We start from the raw sequence: 14,969 nt of genomic DNA, 5'->3' as shown, positions 1-14,969 counted from the left end.
AGTACTTGATGATGATTCATTTGTAGTATGCAATCCTTCATATACGTTAGTCTTTTTTTTGTACTTGATGGATCTCCTTAAAGGTGTAGGTGTGTAGGTGAAAGGAGGGAGTAAGGTGGGCAATGTCTAGTGTAGGTTATAAATTGTGGGAAGTTTGTTCATGGCTTGGTTGGAAAGAAGGGGAAGTTTCAATGAGAATATGTGAAGAAAGGTTTTGAATAGGAGTTCGGGTAGTTGAAGTTGTGATGCATTGTGAAAGTGTAAAATCAACAAACTTTGTTACCTTTAAAAGGTAAGGATAGACTATTTCTTTAAAATTGACATTTGTAGATACTTGCAATTATTTTGTAATTAAATTGTAGACTAAATAACCTCTTGTACCTAATTTGTATCCAACAGAATCATATTTATGGGCTTGAGGATCAAATTTACCTCTATTAGAAAAAATAGTAAAACAATAACATAAGCACCAAAAAAAACCCTTATGCATGAAATATCAGGAACTTCACCATAAAGAACTTAATATGTTGTTTTTGACACTAAAATATGAGCATGCACTCTCTTCAACAAGTCAACAACATGATCAACAACCAATCCCCAAAATATTTTTGGTAAATCACCCTGGAAAACTAAGGTTTTAGAGATATTGAGAATAATTTGATGTCTCCTCTCCACTTTCCTATTTTTTTTGGGAGTTTCAACATATGAGGTTTAATACCTTATTCTTGATAAAAATGAATAGAACAAGAACTCGATTCCTTTATTAGTTCCGATAACTTTAATTTTCTTCTTGAATTGTCTTTCAATCATGTTTTAAAAAAATTCCAAGTAAGTTTTCTGTTTCAAATTTGGGTTTTAGCAAAAACATCCAAGTATATATACTACACTCATCTACTATGGTAAAAAAAAATTTGATGATTGATGCTGTGAATCTAATAAGGTCCCTAGATATCCAAAAGGATTGTTTAGAATTAGAAGTGTCATAAAGGTAATTTTCTTTTGTTTACCATAATGGCAAATGCCACATATGTGATTAAAATTACAACTATGCATACAAGAATATACTCCAAACAACATAGTCAGTTTAGAAGTAGAAAGTGTCTAAACCTAAAATGCCATAAAGCATTAAGAGGATAAGAGGATTTCATGGTTGAGGAAGAGTTAATTTTACTAAGTCACCCACCACATCAACAAAACCTAGAGTTTTCACATCTTGTATGAGACAGGTGTTAGATAAGAAAAGAAGTGAACAAGTTAAAGAGGCAGTAAGCTTGGAAATGGAAATTGTATTCAAAGAAAAGTTTGGCAAATAAGGACTTGATTAGTGTGAGGTTTGGAGTGAGACAAACCCTTTGATCATGAGTAGCTTAAACGCCATATGATTTTGGTAACTTGACTAAGTTAAAATGATCAGTTAAAGGTTTTAAAGAAACAAAGTCAAAGGTTGGATTGAACGCATGAGGCATGACAAAGATCCATTGATGAACTTGAACATGTTCTTTAAGGTTAAGGAACGGTCCATTCCTCTCGACCAGCTAATGATAATTCTTAACGGTGAGCAATGGAGGTACGTGGGTCATAGAATGATTTTCACCTAGATGGATGTAATAAACACTAAATGAGTTTAACGTTGGATCTTGTGGTGGAAAACCTACTAGTGGAGAATTTTCATTGCCATTACTGCCTAAACTTGATGTTCCTCATCCCAAGTCACAACTTCCTTTCTCGAAAAAATCATTCCAACTTGGGTTTAGGGTTAGTACGTAACAGTGAATCTTATTATTATAAATTAATGATCCTAAAATGAAAAAAGTAGTGAAATTTTCAATTCTTACAGCTTATGTATACTACAAACGGGTTCATTCTTTATTGGCCTACGTGAGAAGGGTAAAAAGTACCCATTAATTGCCCGGCACCAAAGAACAAGCTGATAGGAACTTGATCTATCTTACAGCAACTTCATTAGTTCAATACCTAAACAACCTATTTTGGGTTGAGAAATCTCACCAAATTGCTCATTCTTAAAGATTATCAGGCTAATTTCCACCTGATATAGGTAACTGCACAAATCTCGGAGGTTGAATCACAAACAAACTAGCAGGTAATTTCCGCAACAAATATTTGTCTAAAACTCATACGTCATCCACAGGTACAGAACAGTTACCAATCATGCTCATAATAAATTTTAAAGCTAGAGAGATAGCTGGCATAAAAACTCCACATACCATTATCCTAAAAAGGGTCTTTTAAGGTCTTGGACAGTTCCATTTTATGGTTTCCCATAAAAACATGAACATACAGAAAGGTAAAAACAAAGACAGAAAACTAAAAGAAAGAGTATAACTTCTCCTTGGAGCACACTTCTAATACTAGAATTGAACCGTCAGCATAATAAAGTATAATAAAAAAACTACCATGTCATAATCAAACAATTAAAAGAGTCAGATGTTAAAACTCCTCAATCTACCATAATTTCATGGAAGATTGAGAGAACTTGATGATGAAGAAACATTTTTATCATCCACTGCTTGCTCAGTCATTTTGTTTTTTTTATCTTTTTTATCCATATTATCATCAGACGATTGTGTTTCATCATCACCTTTCTTTCTCTTTTCATTGCACGTTAATTCTGGATCTTGTCCCTCATTATTGGTGTCTTTGAACTCACCAACATCAGATCCTTCTGGTGGATTGTTCAACTCTTCTGCAGAATTTTGGTTCTCAGAACCAGTATCATCATGTAATTCATCTGCAGCTGCATCCTCATCTGATTCCAAAGATTTTTCAATCTCTTCAACATTGGCTTTGAGTGACTCAATCGCACCCTTTAAATCTATATCAACCTATAGAAGCCCACCACCAAACAAGACGAATTTATAAACCATATGTTAAGCTGTATTCTTAGAACAGAGACTTAAGAAAAGCTTAATTATATCACAGATATGACACGTTACCTGAATGTTCTGAAGATAATCAGAAATGTCAATAGGGCAAGAAGGACAGTGCATCACATTTTTTTGGGACCGAAGCGTTCTCCCGCCCCCACCTCTCTCCTTCACAAAAGACTGACCAGCAAATTTACCTTCCAAACAGGACTTGCAGAAGTTATGAGCACACGGTGTTGTCACTGGTGAAACCATAACCTCCTTGCATATCATGCACGAGAACCCTGCATGTACAAGAAAAATGGTAAGATAAGAAAGTATTAATGGAAGTCATAGGAAGGTCCAATGTCAATCATTGTGAAACATTTTATTAAAGTACCCATGTGCAATTTTTCCTGGATTTTCTTAAGTTCGAACTTCCTTTTTTCACTATTTGACCATGCTCTTACTCCCTCTACGGGTTCCGCACTTTGCACCTTTCGTTTGCTGGGAGGCGGTGATTTCATCCACTTCCAATGAGAATCTTCTTCCTAAATAAGCCATTCACTCGCTAAAATTAAATATATTTAAAAACTCTAATTTATATTTTAGAAATATATCTTGTACAGATTGTTGAAAAGAAATGAAAATACAACTATTTGAAAACGTAAAATGAACTGGTCAATCATCACTCACATCAAAATCCCAAGATGGAGATTCAGTTCTTTCAAATGTGACGGTGGCCTTTTTCAGTTCACGGACGACCGGCAAGGGTCTGGGCCTATCTCCACGCTCATCACTGTGTTTCCAGTTGAGAAACTTAGTAATAGAAATGGCAAGAGGCGTTTTAGCGTCAAATGTGCTACAGAATAGAAGAATGCATACCTTGTCCAGGGGGCGGGTTCATTGTCACACCTAACGAATAGATACCGGCAAACTTTGAAACCCTGGTTAGGGAAATGACATCAGATACGCTGCATGTATTCAAGCAATAGGCAAACAAAATATATCATAAAATTGCGCATATCCACCTGCACTCCTGCTATCTGCCAACACTTTTCAATTCTATAAATTCCATCGTAGCGCACTCCAGTCTCCGGGGCATATGAAGATCGTTTTTCTTTGTGAGATCTGCTTATTATAGGTAAGGTGTAAAGATGGTACAGTGCGAATTATAAAAGTTCCAAATATATTGATTTAATGAAAGCTCTCGTGATAGAAACAGTAATAATATAACACAAATCCAACACACATGAATAAAACTCAATTATGGGTCAGGTGGACCAGTTAGTTCATAAATAATCATGGACTTAGAATTAAGGTCCCAAACTTTGCAAATGTAGAAATAAATCTTGTGCGATAAGACATTACATGTTCTATTAGTAAGAAGTCACAGATAGAATTAATTTTCAAATTGAACCAGAACCAAAATTCAGTAAGTAGTTTGATGGACACACAATCCAAAAAAAGGAGCAAAGGATTTCCGTGTGAACTATCGGTGAGGGTATATATATAAGTAAGAATGTGAAAGAATAGCATCAAGTAGAGTAGATGGTGACCTGACAACTCGAACAGGATAACCTTTGAGACAGCTAAGTTGAAGTGCAAGGTTGTACTTCTCAAACTGCTGGTCAAAAGAGTGACTCTTGTTGGTGCGTTTGTTGCCGCTAAGATCCTTACCGCCGCTGCAATGCAATATCAAGTGTGAATAAAACATGAACAGGGATTGAACTACAATTGTAGAGAAATTGTTGCTTGTTGTACCTTCCAGTGTAGAGAAACCACTCTCCATGATCTTCATCATCAACGTAACCACCAGAAAGAACAACAGATTGTGCACCTCGATCTGATTGACCAGCAATGCCACCCACAGGGACGAAGTGAGCACCCCATTGCCTGCATTCCAGCCTGTCTCTCCAACTCTCACCCACCAGCAGACCCTGATTCCTCACAGGGTCATGCTCTGCAGTGATTGGACCAAAATGATCCGTAGGCACCGTCACAAATATTTTTCCGCTGGCCGCATTGGCACGGCCAGCCCTCTGGGCACGCTCCGTAGTAAACGGTTCATCGGGTCTGTCTTGGTTGTGCCGGTAATGGTTGAGAGTCCTATCTCCTCCAGCACTAGCATTAGGGTTAGAATTGGTCCTGGCCATGCGAATTGCAAACACCAATGCAGAATTGATACGGGGCTGGCTTGCAAACTTGGCCGGAATAGCCTGGCGGCACTGGGCACAGTTCATCTTCCCTTGCCGAACCCATCTCTCAAAACACTTCAGACAGAAACTGTGACCACAAGGAGTCTGGTTCCGGTTCCGGTTCCGTCAAATTAAACAGTCAGTTATATTAAATTTAAATTAATTATATAAATGTGATATTAATTAATTAATTAATTAATTAATATAATACATAACCCAACACAGTTCTTTTATGATTTATTTATTGCACAACAAATATGATTGGTAGTGTATAAATAAACATATTATTATTAATTGATTATTAATTAATTAATAGAGAGAGTGGTAACAGCTTAACCGGAGAAAAGCGATTGGCCTCACAAGTTAAAATAAAATAAAAATGTAATAAAATAAATAAAATAAAAATAAAAGAGAGAAGGAAGAAGAAGAGGCACACGAACCGTGACGGGCCTCTCCGGTAAGTTGAGGCAGATGGAGCATTGGATGGTTCTGGAGAGCATTTCCCAAACAGATGGTGGTGGTTTACTCTGATTTTCTTCTGTTTCTTCTTCCTCGTCTTCGTCGTCTTGTGCCGGAGCTTTTCCAGCAATGAGTTGTTGGCGTTTTCTGGCTTTCTGAGTTTGCGTAAGAGAATCGTCGTTTTCGATGGTTAACATTCCGGCGACGAGGTCATTGCGTTGGGGAGCGGGAAGAGGTGGATGAGGATCGAGATTGGAGCAATCGGGACAGGACCAGTGAGTGGTGGCTGCGAGAGTGGAGGGAGGAGTGGAGAGGCATGGGAGGTGCCATGGAGTGTTGCAGGTGATGCATAGCAGCCTCTCTTCCTCTCCCGGCACGGCCTTGCACTGCATGCAGACGCCCTCACTGTCACAGGGAAGCTCCATACTCATTTCTCTTCTCTTCTCTGTTGTTTTGTGTTGTTTTTGTTTTGTTTTGGCTTGGTTTGATGGTTTTCTTTATAAGAGAGAGAGAGAGAAAAAAACAAGGAGAGGGAGTGGTTTTGAATTTAATATAATAATTATATTGTGTGCGGAGTTTAGGTTCCTTCTTTGCTTCCTCTTGCTAATTACTACACTACCCTTCCCCAATTCTCCTATTCCAATATTATCCTTCTTCCTTCTCAATCCTTATCTTTTTAAACTTCCTCTTTTTTTTTTCAATGTTAATCTAGTATTATATATATATATATATATATATATATATATATATAAATATATGATAAAAAATATTTGTTCATTTGCATGTAAGCCAATATGACACATCAAGACAAAAGCATAAAAGATAATTATTGAATTTTTTTTAACATGGGATAATGGGAATTAAATCCTGTTAAATAAATTAATTAATGTGTAATTAATGTTTTTGAACTAAAATTTAATTTAGTTAGAAGTTTTTTCTTGAATTAGTGTTTTTTAATTAAAATTGTTTAAGTTTATCTTAAAATGAAAGTATTTAAAAATAAAGTCAAATTAATATTATTATTATTTAAATTAAGATGTTTTAATAGGATTTGTAACTCCTTTAATAAAAAAATTATTATATCAAATTATCTTTGCTGCAAAAAAAACATTTTTCTTTGTTTGTAAATAAAGTAAGATAATAGTTTTTTTATAAAAAAAATCAAATAAAAAATTTATTTGAACTTAATAAACATGAATTATTGGTGTAACAAAATAATACTATCAACCAAAATTAAAGTTTTTTTTTTGTATGAGTTTGAATATAATTATTTTAAAAAGTGACAAAGTAATAATTAAGTTAAAGTTAATAAAATATATAATATTATTTTATATTTTGTAATAAATTTTTTGTTGTAATTTTGTGTCACTCAATTGTAATGGTTTGTTATTAGTCATTAGGTATACAATATTAAGATTATCTATTTTAGATTGTATAATATGACTCTATTTTATGTAAATGTGTACTTTCTTAATGTTTTGAGTATTACTAAAAGAAGTATCTTAATTATTTTTTTATAATAGTTTCTTATAAATGATTAGATTGCACAAGACTATAACTCTTTAGATACTAATAAAAAAAATGTATCTTAATTATTTTTTTTATAATGGGTTTTTATTATAACTCTCTAGTGTGGATGTGTACTTTTTTAATATTTAGAGTATTAATATAAAATTCAAATTATATCTTAGTTACTTTTTTTATCATGGTTTGTTATTCACAAAACTACAACTCTATAGTGTTTATGTGTACTTTCTTAATAAAAAAGAATTCTATCTTATTTGTTTTTTATAGTGATTTATTAGGCATTGGGTCACACAAGACTATGACTCTCTCTTGTGGATGGATATTTCCTTAGTATTTATAGTATTAATAAAAAAAATCTATCTTATTCAGTCTTCTTTATGAATAATACGAATCTATCATGGTATAGAAAATTCAGGTACTACTTGTAATCAATTTGTGAAAAAAAAAATATAAACTAAAAAAAAAAAGTTTACTTGATTTTTTATACACATTTCTTATTTTTTATTTTTACATATTTTTAAATTGTTTTTTACTGATTTAATATATATATATATATATATAATGAAACTATCATTGATTATAATTTATACATTTTTAATATACATTTATTTATTTACATTTTTTTGATAATTATTGTACATTGATAAAATTTATAGACTGCATGATTGATTTACAATATATAGAGAACTATTTTTTAATAGTTTATATATTGATTTAAAATTAAACTTTTACATCATTACATACATGGAAGGAAGATATCAAAAGTCTGAGATAATTGAGAATAATTTTAGAAGTGAGAATTCAATTTGTAATGCAAAAGACAATTTAATCAAATGTGGATAATAATCAGTAAAATATTTCTTAGTATTCAATCTAATCTTATTTTTAAAACATTCGTTATTTTTTAAATATATCAATAATCAAATCTCTTTCAAACTTTTCTCACTCTTACACGTGTATTCTTTCGCGCGCCTTACCGTTGTGACCATTAACTACCGGTAGACCTACTGACTATCAAATCCATTTTCAAAAACAACCGGAAAACTTTTTTCCTCCATTTTAGACTTTGTACATCTTAAAATATAAATTTTTCCTATATTTTATTAATTTATTTTTTTTAACAAAATTATATTCCAGATGAATTGAAATATATTTTTTAAATATATATATATATATATATATATTTTAAGAAGTTAATTTTAAATTTAACTCAATTTTATTATAAAATATTTTTATTTTTAGTTGATATGTGATTTTTAATCATGTATTTAAAATTATAGAGTTTAAAATGTATGTTTTAAAAGTTAAGAGATGGTTTAAAATGTACCAAAATAAACTTTGGAGTTGTAAAAAGAAAAGAAAGAACAATAAAGAGACTTAGATGCTGGACTTATAGACCTCACTAGTTATTCTATCAAAGAAACACAAGTTCTAATAAAAAGTTATTTTGAATTCTAATGAAATGAGGAAATTAAATATTTATTTGACCACCTCTACTTCGATTTCCATAAATACTGATTCCATGTTGTGAACAGGGTTAATAGGAAATAGTGAATGCATTAACCCTTATTTGAAAATAATAAATGAGTGAGAGAGATGCCAAAACAATGGTTTTTACTTGGAAAGGCATCAGTGGTTGAAATTGGGCGGCATGCAGGCACCACAGAAGAACCTAAAACAACTAAAAAAGTTTTTAAGAGTCCCAAGACTTTCAGCCACTTCACCAATCTTACATTTATTTCTCCAAATGCAACCAAGCAAAAAGTGAAAAAACTTGAACCATCAACCTCAGGCTCCTTCTCGTTTTCTGCTCCAAATTCTGTACCCAGTTTTCCCTTCTCAATAATTCACACCAAAAAAGACAAAAACTGCAGATCAAGGTTAAAACAATGCTTAACGATTCAATCTGTAGGGAATTTGAATCTTTACAATCTTCAGCAAAAATAGATTTAGGATTGGATAAAATGAAATATCAGTAACAACTACTACGTGCAAAGAAACTTGATTCGTTTAATACCAGGTTAATTTACTTAGCAATCAAATCAAATTTTTTTTAGATACTTTACTAGCATTGTTCCTTTATCCACTCCATGTCTTCCTCTATATTAATGAGTTTATATAGTGATCACTAATTGTCTTTAAATTCAAACTAGGAGTTAATTGTCTTGCCTTATACCCTAAACCCTTATAGAACGCTAATGGAGTAAGTGGTTCTAGTCTAACTACTGAGGTTATCTCCATTTCAATATTCCAATCATTAATTCAGTTCCTACTTTTCCCACTAATTTATTGTGTTTACTGAAAATGAATTGAAAGAGTCTAGAAGTGGAGAAAAGAATGAAGAGAAGATTTTTCTCTATACCGAGATTTGTATTATTAACCAATTACAAGAAGTCCACATGCAAAAAAATCTCTTCGAAATTAAGTAAGTGAGAATATAAAATATTTGTATATTTGTGAGTATAAAAAATAAGAGAGTTGAGGTGAATATTTCTTTAAAGTTATCACTTATTTATAGGTCATTTTATATTAAAACAGTTAATAATCATTAAATATTTTTTATGAGATATAAATAAGTTTTATAATAATAACTTCTAATCCCTAGTAACTAAGTTATGGTTCATTTTTTTATTAATATCAGTTAATTATTTTTTATGATTGTTTGAACTCAGGGTGTGACTTGATTGTTTAGTTCAAGTTTGATCAATTTTCCCAATGTTTATTTGAACACGGGTTGAGACTTGACCATTTGGTTCAAGTTTGATAAATTTTTCAGATGTTCGTTTAAAATCGAATAATAGTACTTGATCGTTTGATAAAGTTTCTCGATGTTCGTTTGAACTCGGATTGTGACTTGACCATTTGGTTTAAGTTTGATAAAAAAATTCAATGTTTGTTTGAAATCGAATAATATTACTTGACCTTTTGGTTTAAGTTTGATAAAATTTTCCATTGTTCATTTGAACCCAGGTTGTGATTTGGCCGTTTGATGCAAGTTTGATAAATTTTTTCAATATTCGTATGAAATTGTATTATAGTATTTGATCGTTTGATAAAGTTTTTTGTATGTTTGTTTGAATTAGGACAATAACTTGTAATAAGTATAATCGTAAACAATTATGTGTTAAAAAAAATTATTTCAAAAGAATAAGCCTCATTAAAACCTTACCTGGAAAAAAAAAAACCCTTCTTAAGGATAAAAAAATTAAAGTAAGAAAAAATAGTACTTCATTCAAGTTCAAAAGGAATCATAGCGCTACATCATGTGTCAAACAAAAAGGTGTTTCTCTTGTATATGTGTTGGGGGTGTAATGATATCCCCACATTATGTTGGATATCTCTTTGAACACCTCCCTTTCTTGTTGGGTTGCTTGACCTCACCCTTGAAAACCTTTGTAGAAGCCTCTTTTATGACCTCCTTTCTAGTGTCCTCGACCCGACCGGGTTATCCTCCGAAACAAGACTATTTTTGTTGTACGAAGTGGCCAAGAACACCTGATCGGATAAGTACTTCAATCATATCTTGTACCTTCGAGTGTGTAAGGATGAAAACCTTTCAAGTTAGCTTTCATCGTCCCATTCAACAGAGGGGTTGGAACTGCTTGTTGTTCAAAGCTCCAAGTCTCCCTCCATGATGATCTTGGTGTTGGGGTGTAGCGAGGGAGACACTTTTCTTGAGTGGATGGTCTAAGGGAGACACTCGTGTACACGACATGATCTCGATTACCCTAAGTAGCTTGATGATCACTACTCCTTGTTGCGAGTTGCTCTTGTAATGCTTGCATTTTCACTTGGTGTTCTTGAGCCAAGTGTTTAATCTCTATTTGGTGTTGTTGCTTCAAGGACTCCATATCCTTCTTGAGTTTATCTTGCATCTTCCCGAGTGTCGTTTCCATTACTTTCTGCATATTCTCCTCATTCCTGCGTAGGAGTGCTTTAACTTGAGTTGTCATTGTGTTGTTTGATGGAGGATTCATCTTGGTTTTGTGAGATGAACTGGGTAGTTGTCTAGCTATTTCAAGATTTTTGTGGACCAGGGAAAATTTTTACCCAATTGCATCAAATGTTCTTACCAAATATGAATTAGGAGAGTTTCGAAGTGGAGAAAAAAAATGAAGAGAAGACTTTTATATGGATCGAATTTTGTAGGGTTGACTGATCACAAAAAGAGAAAGATGTTCGACCTGCAAAAAACTGTTTGACAGTCAAGTCAACAAAAATATAAAATATTAGTGAGTATAAGAGATAAGAGAGTTGATGTAAGATTATATTAAATAATTATTATGAAATATAAATGAATTTTATAATAGTAACTTATAACCGCTAATAATCAAATTATAGTTCAATTGTGTCTTAAATATTATATTAAATAAACGATTATCTGCCTTAATATCATCGAATCTTATTAATTACTTTATTTTAAATAAATTAAATCTGTTACTTTATTTTAAATAAATTAAATCTGTGATCACTAGTTAAAATTGGCAATTCAATTAAGTTCACTTACTTACTTTGCTTGCGAATCCCCTTTCATAAACTCAATTACGCACACAAGTTATATATTCTAAGTTTTAACCTTCAATCGTAGTTTCAATTTAACATAAAACCGATGAAAGCAAGCCATGCTATTTGAAGAATTATAAGTTGCATTACATAAAATTCAAAAAGTTACAAATAGATAATGAATATTATGATATTAAAACTAGAATGTTATTTTTGTTCACCTTGAGTACCATGCTATATTGTTTCAATAATGAAAGTTTCATAATTTCAGGTCTTGTATTGTAATTAGAAACTGATCTTTAAGAAAATAATAAACAAAATGCTTTTCCACACGATTAAAGATGTCAGAAAACTGTGAATCAAAACAATATTGGTAACTAAAACTGACTTTTCATTAATTCTTTACAATATCAAGCAGTTCAGTAGGACATTGATTGCAGCCTGAAATATATTTTTGTACAACTCTCAACTCAACGCATTTGTTCTTCTCTTAACAACTTTCGCTCTTACTGACCATAATTTTGACAAACAATACTTTGCATCCCCAACAGATCAAACAAATTCTGGTTTTCCCATTCATCAATCGGGTGGGGAAATTGAATTAGCAACCTTTGATAATATCCAGCAGTTATGTTGCACATTGGTTGCAGCATAAAATATACGACTCTCAACTCAACACATTTTGTACTTCTGTTAACAACTTTTGCTTTTACTAACCAAAATTCTGACAAACAATACTTTGCATCCCCAACAGATCAAGTACATTCTGGTTGTCCCCTTGATTAATTGGGTGGGGAAATTGGATTAGCAACCCTTTCTAATAGCTTTTTACACACTCTTAGATTCAAATGTCAAAGGATAAGAAAACTAATCATGAAATGGTATGTCAGTAGGCCCGAAACATGGCATCAATCAGAACCAAATACAGAAGAAAAAAGGGCAAAAATATTTCAACAGCTTTATTCTTGAATTTTATTGTGTACATCAAAGAAAAAAAGTTCCACTAATTTGTATAAGGAAAATGGGTTTAACAATTTATCGATATTAAAAGGAATCTATAAGGAGAATGGGTTTAGCAAATACAGATAAAGACAAGCATACTGTTTCTCAAGAATACACTGTCTCCTACAAGGGGAAGAAATGAACATAGTATCAGCAGACTACATCACAGGAACCAATTCTTACTGTTACTGTTATACAATGCAAACTTATGACCAGATGCAGCAGAGAAACAATGGACATGACCTCCTTCATAAAGCATTTTATCATCAAAGCCCCTTACGAATGCAAGTCAACTGGTTTACAAGATCTTTTTCTCCAGATTTTATAAGGATATCGATTGCACCATCTTTGTACGGAGGTTGCAGTGGAACTGATTTCTTAAGCATTATCTTGGCCAACTTTGTGGCCTCCGTCAGGTGGTTTCTTTGACAAAGGCCAACTAAAAGAATAGAATAAATACCATTGTCAATGGTAGACAAACATCCCTTATTCTCCATTGCTTCAAGCAAGTGGAATCCATCCAATACCTGGTCCTTCATACAGAGCTCCTTCAGCAAAAGGCTAGATGCCAAACTATCAGGTCTGACATCACCAGAAAGCATTTCCATGAAGAGCTTCTCTGCTTCGTCCAGCTTTTTAATCCTTATCAAAGAAATCACAAGTGAACTGCAACAATTACCATAAGAAACACCGTGTTCCACCACAAACTTATCAATCAACTTGTAAGCTTCTCCTACACGACCCTCAACACAAAGTCTATCAACCAAAGTAAAAACAGTAACATGATTTGCATGGCACCCCAAAGCTTTCATTCTATCCAGAATATCCAATGCTTCCACCCACTGACCTCTCTTACAGAAACTTTGAATCACAGATGTATAAGTAACAACATTTGGACTACAATCCCCACCTTTCTCCATTTCATCCAACAACTCCAATGCCATTTCCATAGATCCAGACCTACACAAGCCGTCTAAAATGGCTGATAAAAGCACCAAATTGGGTGAACATTTATGTACTCTCATAACCTTAAGAACAGAATAAGCATGCTCAGGTCGACCAGCATTACAGAATCCCTCCACTATTGCCATGTACGTAATAAGATCAGGATAAAGACCATTCAAACTCATCTCCCCGGTCAACTTCTCAGCCGTTTCAATGTCGCCATTCTTGCAACACAGCCTAATAACCACATTATACATCACAGTGTCAGCACGGATGTTGAAACTCTGCTCCATCTTCCTCAACACCCACAATGCCACGTCTGCTAGCTGAGCTTCTTTGCACAGCTTCAGAACCTCCCTGAACATGTTGACAGTGACTGAACACCCTTCAGCCTCGTAAGACAGAACGACATCACGAATAATTTGGGGATTTTGTTGAATCCCTAGCAATTTGCAAGCTTTGCTGTAGGTGTAAGCACTGTGCCTGTAGCCAGATTGAAATCCAGCCCAAACGAAGAATCTGACACCCAAAAGAAGTTGCTTGGGATGACAGGAGTTGAGAACTTGGATCACACACCGAGAGTCGAGTTTAGGCTTAACCTTGGACAATGAGTTCTCAACGCCGCCATTGCTTTGGTGGAGATGGGTACAGAGGGTATCGGCCATGCCCATTCGGTGGGTGGAGAAAGGAAGGGTTTTGAGTGCGTGGAAGCGCGGGAAAAGCCGAAAATTTACAAATTGGGGCATAGGGTTTGTGGATGACAACGAAAAAAGACAGAACAGAGAAAGGAGTAATTGATTTGATTACCAGTGCAGTGCCTGTGCTTCTGTCTCTGAGAAAGGGTTATTTCTTCCTTCTTCCTTCCACACCGCTCCCAAATCCATTGCTTTTTTCCAACATCCTCCGAATAATTAATAATATAATCTTAAATAAAAATGCACTAATAAAATATATTTACTAAGTAAATATATTTGGATGACTGTGTATTTGTCAAATATAGAACATTAAAAATAATATATCATGTTAGGGAGTTTCTTTATGCATCTCTATGTTTTCTTCCTGCACCCCATAATTTTTAAAATTTCAAAATTAGTCATGATTTTTCTTTTATTTGAAAAATGTTACTTGCATTTTTTGAATTACGGATTTGTGAATTGCATTATGGATTTTGAAATCTGGAAACATACTATGGGTATGTAAATTTGGAAGATTATCGAACTCATCGATCTGAAAGATTTACGGATGTATCAATTTGAGAGTTTTGCGAAAAATTTACTTACCTTTTACTCTGAATAGAGATAACCACCAAGAGAAACCACCGTCAAGTCGTTGAAGACACCACCGATCACCACCAAAAGAAACGTCTTCATGTGTGTCAAGAGATGGAGTAGACCACGGTTGAAAGTGAAATGCAGTCTATATGTGTGCAAAAAGGAAGAAGAAAAAGTAGAGTGTGAGTGTTATGTGCATT

The 14,969-nt window shown here is 33.4% G+C and overlaps 2 protein-coding genes across 2 annotated transcripts; both read right to left on the bottom strand.

Moving 5' to 3' along the window:
• Window positions 1-2,204: 2,204 nt before the first annotated feature.
• Window positions 2,205-6,058, bottom strand: LOC137821465 (E3 ubiquitin-protein ligase ORTHRUS 2-like). The gene is made up of 9 exons (XM_068626076.1): window positions 5,503-6,058; window positions 4,629-5,167; window positions 4,424-4,549; window positions 3,896-3,995; window positions 3,750-3,811; window positions 3,561-3,663; window positions 3,265-3,415; window positions 2,955-3,169; window positions 2,205-2,843 (listed from the first exon to the last, which is right to left on the bottom strand). The coding sequence occupies exons 1-9, from the start codon at window positions 5,950-5,952 to the stop codon at window positions 2,475-2,477; spliced, it is 2,115 nt and encodes a 704-aa protein (XP_068482177.1). The 5' UTR covers window positions 5,953-6,058; the 3' UTR covers window positions 2,205-2,474.
• Window positions 6,059-12,485: 6,427 nt separating this feature from the next.
• On the bottom strand, window positions 12,486-14,797 carry LOC137827993 (pentatricopeptide repeat-containing protein At5g47360). The gene is made up of 2 exons (XM_068634384.1): window positions 14,779-14,797; window positions 12,486-14,384 (listed from the first exon to the last, which is right to left on the bottom strand). The coding sequence occupies exon 2, from the start codon at window positions 14,242-14,244 to the stop codon at window positions 12,820-12,822; it is 1,425 nt and encodes a 474-aa protein (XP_068490485.1). The 5' UTR covers window positions 14,245-14,384; window positions 14,779-14,797; the 3' UTR covers window positions 12,486-12,819.
• Window positions 14,798-14,969: the final 172 nt, after the last annotated feature.

This window comes from Phaseolus vulgaris, chromosome 11, assembly GCF_000499845.2.
Source record: "Phaseolus vulgaris cultivar G19833 chromosome 11, P. vulgaris v2.0, whole genome shotgun sequence".
Taxonomy (NCBI): Eukaryota; Viridiplantae; Streptophyta; class Magnoliopsida; order Fabales; family Fabaceae; genus Phaseolus; species Phaseolus vulgaris.
Note: the sequence above shows the minus strand (reverse complement) of the source record. Positions and strands in the feature narration are given on the sequence as shown.

Bases quoted from the DNA above. Each gene is read 5' to 3' on its own strand.
- LOC137821465 (XM_068626076.1), bottom strand. From the start codon at position 5,952: ATGAGTATGGAGCTTCCCTGTGACAGTGAGGGCGTCTGCATGCAGTGC. The intron at 3,812-3,895 runs GTGGATATGCGC...TTCCCTAACCAG, and splicing joins GGCAGATAGCAGGAGTGCAG to GGTTTCAAAGTTTGCCGGTA. The intron at 2,844-2,954 runs GTAACGTGTCAT...GGGCTTCTATAG, and splicing joins ATTATCTTCAGAACATTCAG to GTTGATATAGATTTAAAGGG.
- LOC137827993 (XM_068634384.1), bottom strand. From the start codon at position 14,244: ATGCCCCAATTTGTAAATTTTCGGCTTTTCCCGCGCTTCCACGCACTC.